Consider the following 9,253-nt stretch of genomic DNA (forward strand, 5'->3'; position numbering starts at 1 on the left):
TAGTGGAAGTTTTTACGTCGAACGGGAGCTCGCCGGATTCTGCAAATTTTCCGGCCACCGACGCTTTCGATCAAGATATCTCGAGCTGTAGAGCTTCGTTTTGAGTGATTCTTGAACCAGTGCGTTCTTCTTTAAGTTCTGAACAAGTCTCCTGAAGGAATCGAAGCGAAAGGAGGACATTTTTACGTTGATCGGAGCTTCGCCGGTTTCTGCAAATTCTCACCGGTTTCTGGAAAAATTCCGGCCACCTCGACTGTTTTAGGTAATTTCAACCACTTCCGGTCATTTTCAGCTTACATGGTAGTTATGAAAGTTGTTAAGCATGATGAGAGGAAGAAGAGCAGCCCGGCCCCGACACCATTGGTGGTGGTCGGCGGCGGCTCTGCCACTAACTCCGGCGGCCCTTTCCGGCCACCTCCGGGGATCAAAAATATGGTTTCTGTGCATTTTCAGATTCTATATTTCAATACGATCATTTTGATATATTATACGCAATTTTTGGATATCGTATGATTAAGTTATGAATTTTTAAGTTTAGATCGATTTCGATCGTTAGATTTGTGATCTGTGAAGTTAGGACCGTCAGATGGACTTGTAGTTTTGATATGATGATCTTATGACTGTCCCAGTGGCTTTGTGTGGTCATGGGCGAAGATCCGACCGTTGGATCTTCGTATAAATGCAAAACAGTGATTAGGGAGGCGATTCGTGAGAATCCGTCCGTCGGATTTTCGTATAAATTTGTGAAGATGTTAGTAAGGACGATTCAGGAAGATCCGACCGTTGGATCTTCGTGATGATTTTTGGAGGGTGATCCTAAAGGCGATCCGTGAGGATCCGACCGTTGGATCATCATTTAATTTCGATCCGACCGTTGGATTGTTGTTTGAGTATGTTTTTGAGTTGTTGGCTAAGTTAAGGTCATGTTTGACTAGGTGATTGACGGTCTTCCTTGGGTGAGCGGTTTCGGTGTGTATTGTGTTGAATTGAAGACGCAGCGGGAATATCGAGGTGAGTAAATCACACATGGTTCATTCACGAACCGAAATTCGGTGATTTTATTTAATTGAGAAATTGTGGAAATTGTTTTATGAAAATAAATATTTGTTTTAAATTATATGGACTTGATCGACTACGGTCCATAGGTAAGTAAAATGTATTTAACTATAAAAAAATGAATTTCTAGATTTTATTGCATGTGAACTATAGTTGGTATTAGTGGTCACTCTTGTGTGGGTGACTACGTATATATATATTTACGTGGAATATATATTGGATGGTGTAATTTACTGAGTTATATTTTGAGCATTACCCTTTGGAATATGTGATTTATCTTAGATGTTGTGTTGTCTATGATAATGGGTAATTGAGTAAAGTGCGATAGTTGAGTCGTTGAGATGAATTAAATGAGGAGTCGAGTGAATTGAGAAAAGCAGTCATTCGTAAGGTGAACCTTGGCCCAGGTGACACTTTACGATACAGTTAGAGCTCTAGTCTGTCTGCCATCATACTGCTTGGGGGATAAACGAGTTATCATATGCCCTTGGGTATGACATGACATACTGAATGGGGTGATTAATATAATTAATCATAAGCCTGTAAGTATGATATACTGAATGGGGTGATTAATCTAATTAATCATAAGCCTGTAAGTATAATATACTGCATGGGATGATTTATATAAATAAATCATAAGCCTGTGAGTATATATTGAGTAAACAGTTGTTTGTTTTTGAGTAGTCATGTTGAGATGTGAGTTGATTGATGCTTGAAGTGACGTTGTACACTTCAATTATTATGCAAAGAAAATACTTGAGTTAAATTTATGCTTGAGTCGATTTGGTTACTTTAAATCGTGCAATCCTTTCATTTACTCATACGAGCTGTCAAAAGCTTACCGGGTTTGTGTTGTTGCAATCCCGGTACACTATTCAAATTGTGTAGCGGGTAATCCTACAGGTCAGGAGAATCAGGACGGTGATCGTGCGGGTTAGAGAATTTGTTATAGTTTTACAGCATTTGTAATAGTGAGGTGAGTTAAGCTCATTGAGCCTTAGAATTTGATTTGGTGAGAGTGTGTTGTAATAATTAACTTGAGGATTTGATTTATTGTAATATTGAGAGGTGTGAAGTGTGGTTGTTTGTGAGAAAAAAATTCAGGACGTTAATTGTAATTGTTATTATTCATGTTTCGGATTTGAATTGATTATTCAAAATTCGGGGCGTGACAGGAGGAGAGAGAGAGCGCCGGAGGAGGGAGAGAGAGAGAGAGAGAGAGAGCGCTGGAGGAGAGAGAGCGGGATGATAGAGAGAGATGAGGGTGGTGGCAGTGGTTGTAGTTTCTTAATTAGGCTGAGGGCATATTTGTCATTTCTTTTTAATTTGGGTTAGTGGGAATGAAAATCTGTTGCTGGGGTAAGTGAGATAATTTTGTTTAATTTTGGTGCTTTGGGTCAAGAACCCAAAGAAAACAGTACAACATTACCCGCATGAATAGCATAGAAATTTTCCTGATCAACCTGAACAACTTCTTCAAAGCTGGTCCATTCTACATTGTCAGATTCAACATAATTCCATGTCGTGTCTTTCCCAACCCTTAAAAAAGCCAAATTGCCATACTCCCCGTATATGACTACAATGGTGCAATTTTTTGCATTTAATATTGGGTCCGATGTAATGGTGGCCTTGTAGACATAATAGTTACACCATTCGGCAAATTGCTTCCTTTTTTGATCATGAACATAAAGAGGTGGAAGGCGAATAATTGAACTTTTTTTGTCTGACCCTTTAACCCTACGAAATGGGTTTATTAGCGTCACTCTGAAATCTCTTTCCACGGTTATTAGCTATCCTTTTGTAGATCCACAAAATCTCTTATTTGGAAGACTTACTTAATGAAGAAACGTATTATCCAATACGTTGTATAAATTCCAAGTGTACTTTTCTTCGCTGGGAATCAGTAGCAATGGATGTTGATGAACAGAACCACACATTTTAGCACATGGGGAGCTCTTATTCTCCTTTGGTACACGATGCAATAGCCGCGACATACAAGAGTCTAACAGTGACACTAATCTCCTCAAACTCGAACATATAAAATACTTGAGCGATTGTGCCAGATTTGAGAAAGCATGCACACCCGAATCCATTGTTTGCAAGTGAAACTTGAGAAGAAGAGAGATTGAAAGGTGTGCCTTGTTGAACTAATTGTTGTAGTTGACCCTTTTTATAACGTTACTACTATTCCATTAAGGACTAGGTTTCTGCTATTCCTTTAGGGATTGGGTTTCTACTAGTCCTTAATGGACTGGGTTTATACTATTCATTAATAGGTTATTAAGGCGATTGGGAAACATGCGTCAATGCTTCCAAAAAATATAAGTTATGTCGTATATATTGAGCAAGAAATAAGCTCCAATTAAGGTAAATAATGAAGATTAGTTATATTGTTTAGGAAACTAAGGGGGTCTGGGCCCTCCCAGGATTTTAAGTTTGCCCGACTAGAGGCGACGTCGTATTGTAGTATAAGAGACCATTTGACCATAGGATATGACAAAATCAGACTTAATTATTAGAATGCAGATGAGAAAGAAACGAAACCTCATAGAAATGTGCAGGACGCAAGAACCAGCTCCCGCTAGAGATCAAGAAACAAGGACAATAATGTAGGTTAGACCATAGGGTGCTGCTTCTGGAATCATGATAGGGAAAAAATCCAACACTATTTTCAGTATTTTGTATAGAGAATTCGAGCTCAGTGTTAGTGATAGATACCAAGCCACCCCACACTTCACCGATTATAAAGACGTGGTTTTTTCATCTTTCATGAACTTGTTGATGCAAAATGCACATCACAAAAATGGTTTGTGGTGTCTCATGTCTAACGTTTGAGTCCCAACTTCCACATGGTGTGGTAAGGTTGCTCGAGCAGTTTAGCATGTTTGAGAGATTTTCGGGTTTGGTGTGCTTGCAGTAGGGGATTAATATGGATTTGTTAAGATACTCTCATGGACCTCATCCAAATATTAATTGAGTGGGTGCGTAACTATGAAACCCTTTTGTCTTCTGTTCTATATAAACCCCCTCATCATCACTAGCTCTTTTGTATTTTTTTTGTTACAATCATCACTCGCTCTTTCACAACAACAAACTCAAAACCGTCCCCTGCTTCTCATTTCATCAAAAATCTCTGCTCTCTATCATTTAGATTCATAATGGGTAATCATAATAACTGTTTGCATTTTGTCTTCTCCATTTTGTGTTTTCGTTCTGTGTTACTGATCGTCATCTTGTTCTTGTTGTTATCGAGCAGCCAAGATCAAGATCGGAATCAACGGTAATAATCAGACTCTTCTTCTTGAGTTGTTGTTTTGGTTGATCTGGGATTCAGATTTGGCTTGTGGTAAATGATCTCTGATGACAAAACTGAAATGGTTCAGGTTTCGGAAGGATTGGGCGTTTGGTCGCTAGGGTCGCTCTTCAGAGGGACGATGTAGAGCTCGTCGCTGTTAACGATCCATTCATCACCACCGACTACATGGTCAGTGTTATTAATCTGTGTTTTGCGTCATTGTTTTCGGAGATTTGCATTTTTTAATTACTGATTGGTTTCGTTTGTGTTTAGACGTACATGTTCAAGTATGACACTGTCCATGGACCATGGAAGCACCATGAGCTTAAGGTCAAGGACGAAAGGACCCTTCTCTTCGGTGAGAAGGCCGTCACTGTTTTCGGGATCAGGTAACTAGGTGATCACTGACTTGTTCAGTAGTACGTTTAAGTTGATCTGTAAGTTGGCTGCCAATAGGCTCTTATAAATGAAAGATTAACCAATTAATGTTTGGTTTCGTACAGGAACCCAGAAGAGATCCCATGGGGTGAGGCTGGTGCCGATATTGTTGTTGAGTCTACTGGAGTGTTCACTGACAAGGACAAAGCCGCGACTCACTTGAAGGTTAACCCTCTTACAAGTTTCCTTTAAAAATATATCGGTTTGATTAGTCCCACTATTTTGGTGTATATATAAAACTGACAGTTTTGAGGAATTAGTATTTGGTTGTTGTTGCAACGGTTTTGATGTTTGATGGAGTTTTTTCATTTGAGTAATGGTTGAGCACCTGCTTCGTTGTTAAGTTTCCCTAGTACTGTTATTTGCTTACATGACAGTGAAGACGTGCATCCATCTTACGTCTTTGATAGTCATTTGGATAGTTCTATATCTACTTTGATGGTCATTCTGGATTTAACTTGTACTGTTTGTTCTGGATTTAACTTGTACTGTTTGTGCGACCAGGGTGGTGCCAAAAAGGTTGTCATTTCTGCCCCAAGTAAGGATGCCCCCATGTTTGTTGTGGGTGTCAATGAGAAGGAATACAAGTCAGACCTTACCATTGTGTCTAATGCCAGCTGCACGACCAACTGTCTTGCTCCCCTTGCCAAGGTGTGTGTCAATGTGCTACTGTTTGTGTTGATTCTGAATCGCAACCTCATGCAATGGTTGTTGCTTATTATGTATCGTATTGTTTGCTTGGTCTATAGGTTATCAATGATAGATTCGGAATTGTTGAGGGTCTTATGACCACTGTTCACTCCATCACAGGTGAGTTTTAGCTTCAGGTTTTTTTCGTTGTATGAATGTTGAGATTTATAATTTGAAACTAAGCAAAGAATTTTCTCTGTCTTTGATTCAGCCACACAGAAAACTGTTGATGGCCCATCAAGTAAGGACTGGAGAGGTGGACGTGCTGCTTCATTCAACATCATTCCTAGCAGCACTGGAGCTGCCAAGGTATTTCATAACTTATGTGATGATGCCCCTTTTAAATATCATGGTCTTTCTTTGTATTTTAATGACGCTTTTTTTTGGTAGCTTGATCAATTTGTCTGCCTGTTTTGTGTTTTGTTTAGGCTGTTGGAAAAGTTCTACCAGCTCTCAATGGCAAATTGACTGGAATGGCCTTCCGTGTTCCCACTGTTGATGTTTCAGTCGTTGACCTCACTGTCAGGCTTGAGAAGAAGGCCACATATGACCAGATTAAGGCTGCTATCAAGTAAGTCGCATCAAGTTTTCTTGTTTATCCCATTACAATATGGGACAGTCATCAACATTACCATGCATTTTTTTGGTTAACCTCTAACTCCATTATGACAGGGAGGAGTCCGAGGGAAAGCTCAAGGGTATCTTGGGTTACACCGAAGACGATGTTGTGTCAACTGACTTCATCGGTGACAACAGGTAAACGAATTGTTCTGCTTCCTTATTTGTTTTGACATGTGAATGATGTGATGACATTGTTGTTGCACTGGTTTGAATATGTTCTGTTTGTCTAAATCAATGTCCGGTTCTCTTGCAGATCAAGCATCTTCGATGCCAAGGCTGGAATTGCATTGAATGACAACTTTGTCAAACTTGTGTCCTGGTATGACAACGAGTGGGGTTACAGGTACTTGGTCTTTCTTTTCTTATTTGCATTTGATGAGCTTCAGCTGTATATAGTTCTTACTTATACCTACTCTATTTTGTAGTTCCCGAGTGATTGACTTGATTGTGCACATTGCAACTGCTTAAGCTTTGAAGCTGGACCCTTGAAGATATGGCTTTGCTTTTTATGCTTTGGTTAGAGTCTAGGAGTTTTAGTTATGGGTTCTGAATAAGAGTTATTGCATTCTTCCTCTGCGAGTTGATTTCTCAAGGTTGATTCTTGGTGTTGAACTTGTATTTGCAAATCCATCTCCCTTTTTACTAGTTCTTGATATAAAGAAAAGTTTGGTTTATGAGTTGTTATCTTCATTTAATTTTGTTTCTATTTCACTTTATACTCATTTTGTATCATCATATCTGCCTACAGAAATCTGACCAAGTGCAAAAAATGGCCATTACCGAAGTCTATATAATGGAAAGTCATGTGAGAACATCTTGTATGGCTATCATTTCACCATATAAACAATATATCATTAGATGGGCAAGTGCTTAATCCTCAATTTTCAATTCTGAATTTCAATATACAAATTGTGAGAGTCCAAATTAATCTTCAGAGAATAGTGATAAAGACGATAGTAAACTCAGTGCAACCAATTAGATACAAACCCAGGTGATTATTCTGGCATGATGATAGATAAAAAAGCTACTTAGTAGCCAAAAAGATAAACAGTGGCCTCAGTGGTAAAGGAAATTTTTATGTAACTCTTCAAAGAATGAAAGCTTCCCACAAAGAACAAAGAAATATAGTAACTGTACAATCAAGAATTGGTCTTTGATCATCTCCCAATTCAAATGCTAGTTAAAGATGCAGCCTAACTCCACCTTCCTGCACTCACTTTTCGGATATTGTGATCATTTGCACTGTAAAGCTTTGACGGTCTTTGAAAACAAATCAAATGTTATGGTGCATTCCATAGAAGCCTTCTTGGTTTTCTTCATGATGAGCATCAATTCGACTTTTCCTTTCAATTGAACCTGGCTGGTCAGTGTCAACACCCCACTGTTCAATTCACTGCCGAGTGTAGAACTGCTCGGCAATGCATTAGTATTCACACTGACCTCTGCATTAATCTTCTTGGTGGAATGCATTCCTGCCTTGCTCTTAGGAATCACAACCTGCCCAATAGCCACTCCTTGGTACAGAAATGTGGCACTACCTGCATCAAACTTGTATGGACCCCAATTTGTGTTCTTGATCCTAATCTGGGTTGTGAACATTGCATCGAATGAAGGTGTTGCAGGGACGGAGTTGAGAGTTTGGACACTGATGTCGCCCAATCTAGCCTTGGGGGTCTTGACTTTCATCACAGTGAGACCAAAAACGGTCATCACTATGATCTGAAACACAATGAAAATACCAATGTAGGTAAACAACTTGATTCTCTTCTTGCGTTTCAGCTCATCTTCAGATACCAAAGATTCTCCATCACTTCTTGTGTAAGCATTTGCTGGGGCTATAGGATAAGCCTGGTGAGTCTTCTCAGCCATCTTTCTCTGGTTTTTCTTTGCTTCGTGAGTTTGCTTTTCTAGGATGAAACTTGGAAATGAGGTAGTTATGATGGAAATGTAGTGCGATTGTATATGTATATAAAGCCATTGGAGTATGGCCAATTTCAATAAGTTATTAAGGGGAATAACCTAATGACTTGGGAGGAAGAATATTATTTGCGACACCCTACGCGTCCAGAACCAAAGCTGGAAACCTTTGACTTCTGGAAGCTCAATGACTTTGTTGAGGACCTTTTGGGCGTTTGCTGAGAATTGAGATGGACATTATACAAATATCAATAGAAGCTTCGATTCTGTACACGTCTACATATACACCATATAACGTGTAAATTTGAATCTATTTAAATATTCTGATTTTTTATTTTACTGTAGTACTTTCAAAAGAGCAGCAAGAAATGTTTACTATTACAACTTCACAAGGACAAAGAACCTATGCATTAGAAGACTATACTTGGTAAAACTAACGTCAGTCTTCTAAATTCTAATATTCTTTTACTCTACATATAGAGTAAAAGAATATATGATGGCATACACAGTTACAATACAAACAAGGTAACTGTAGAAAAGTATTTATCCTCTTTCATTTACGTCAGTTATGTGATTCATTCAACCATTTTCATTGTGTTTCAAATCATAGTCATGACTCTATTTGATCTCACTTTCATGAAATTCCATGATCAGGTTGGGCGCCATCAAACTCCGAAACCTCAACTCTGCCCCTGCAACACTTTCATTTGACACTAGCTTCAGAATTTAGGGTCCCTATAAATTTGATGCTGGCATTGCATTGTTCATGTACCCAAGGCGTGGCTGTGGGGCAAGTTGCTATCTGAAAGAGCAAGGCTGGAATAGGTTCCACCAAGAATATCAATGTCGAGGTGAGGGTGATAAACGTTAATCTACTCTTGGAAGTGAATTGAGTAGGGGGGTGTTGACACTGAGCATCCAAGCTAATTGCCTGGTAAGGTTGAATTGATGCTCATAATGAAGAAAAAGAAGTATACCAATATGGACTGCACCATTAAGTTCGATCTGTCCACAAAAACAGTTCAATCTTTTGAGTGCAACTGTGCAAGTGAAAAAGAACTGGAAGGTCACTTCACAATCAGTTGCTTCAGTATTAATGTAAATGGCAGTCGAGTTAGCTAGGCGGTCTCTAGGATATGGATTTGCTAGTAATCAAGAATTCAATACTAATTCTTGGAATTGTTAACTCTGAGAGACTGGCCAATTGTTGTCTTGCACTCTTGCTCCTTATAGAAT

At 39.0% G+C, this 9,253-nt stretch overlaps 2 protein-coding genes across 2 annotated transcripts; one reads left to right on the forward strand and one right to left on the reverse strand.

The window, feature by feature from the left end:
* Positions 1–4,079: 4,079 nt before the first annotated feature.
* LOC133745203 (glyceraldehyde-3-phosphate dehydrogenase, cytosolic) lies at positions 4,080–6,777 on the forward strand. The gene is made up of 12 exons (XM_062173223.1): positions 4,080–4,218; positions 4,313–4,336; positions 4,440–4,540; positions 4,625–4,740; positions 4,855–4,954; positions 5,294–5,440; positions 5,539–5,599; positions 5,691–5,788; positions 5,908–6,050; positions 6,152–6,235; positions 6,354–6,443; positions 6,526–6,777. The coding sequence occupies exons 1-12, from the start codon at positions 4,215–4,217 to the stop codon at positions 6,566–6,568; spliced, it is 1,011 nt and encodes a 336-aa protein (XP_062029207.1). The 5' UTR covers positions 4,080–4,214; the 3' UTR covers positions 6,569–6,777.
* A 298-nt stretch (positions 6,778–7,075) lies between these two features.
* LOC133745204 (uncharacterized) lies at positions 7,076–8,838 on the reverse strand. Its single transcript, XM_062173224.1, has one exon. The coding sequence runs from the start codon at positions 7,967–7,969 to the stop codon at positions 7,334–7,336; it is 636 nt and encodes a 211-aa protein (XP_062029208.1). The 5' UTR covers positions 7,970–8,838; the 3' UTR covers positions 7,076–7,333.
* Between the last annotated feature and the right edge of the window lie 415 nt (positions 8,839–9,253).

Source organism: Rosa rugosa, chromosome 4, assembly GCF_958449725.1.
Source record: "Rosa rugosa chromosome 4, drRosRugo1.1, whole genome shotgun sequence".
In the NCBI taxonomy this organism is placed as follows: domain Eukaryota; kingdom Viridiplantae; phylum Streptophyta; class Magnoliopsida; order Rosales; family Rosaceae; genus Rosa; species Rosa rugosa.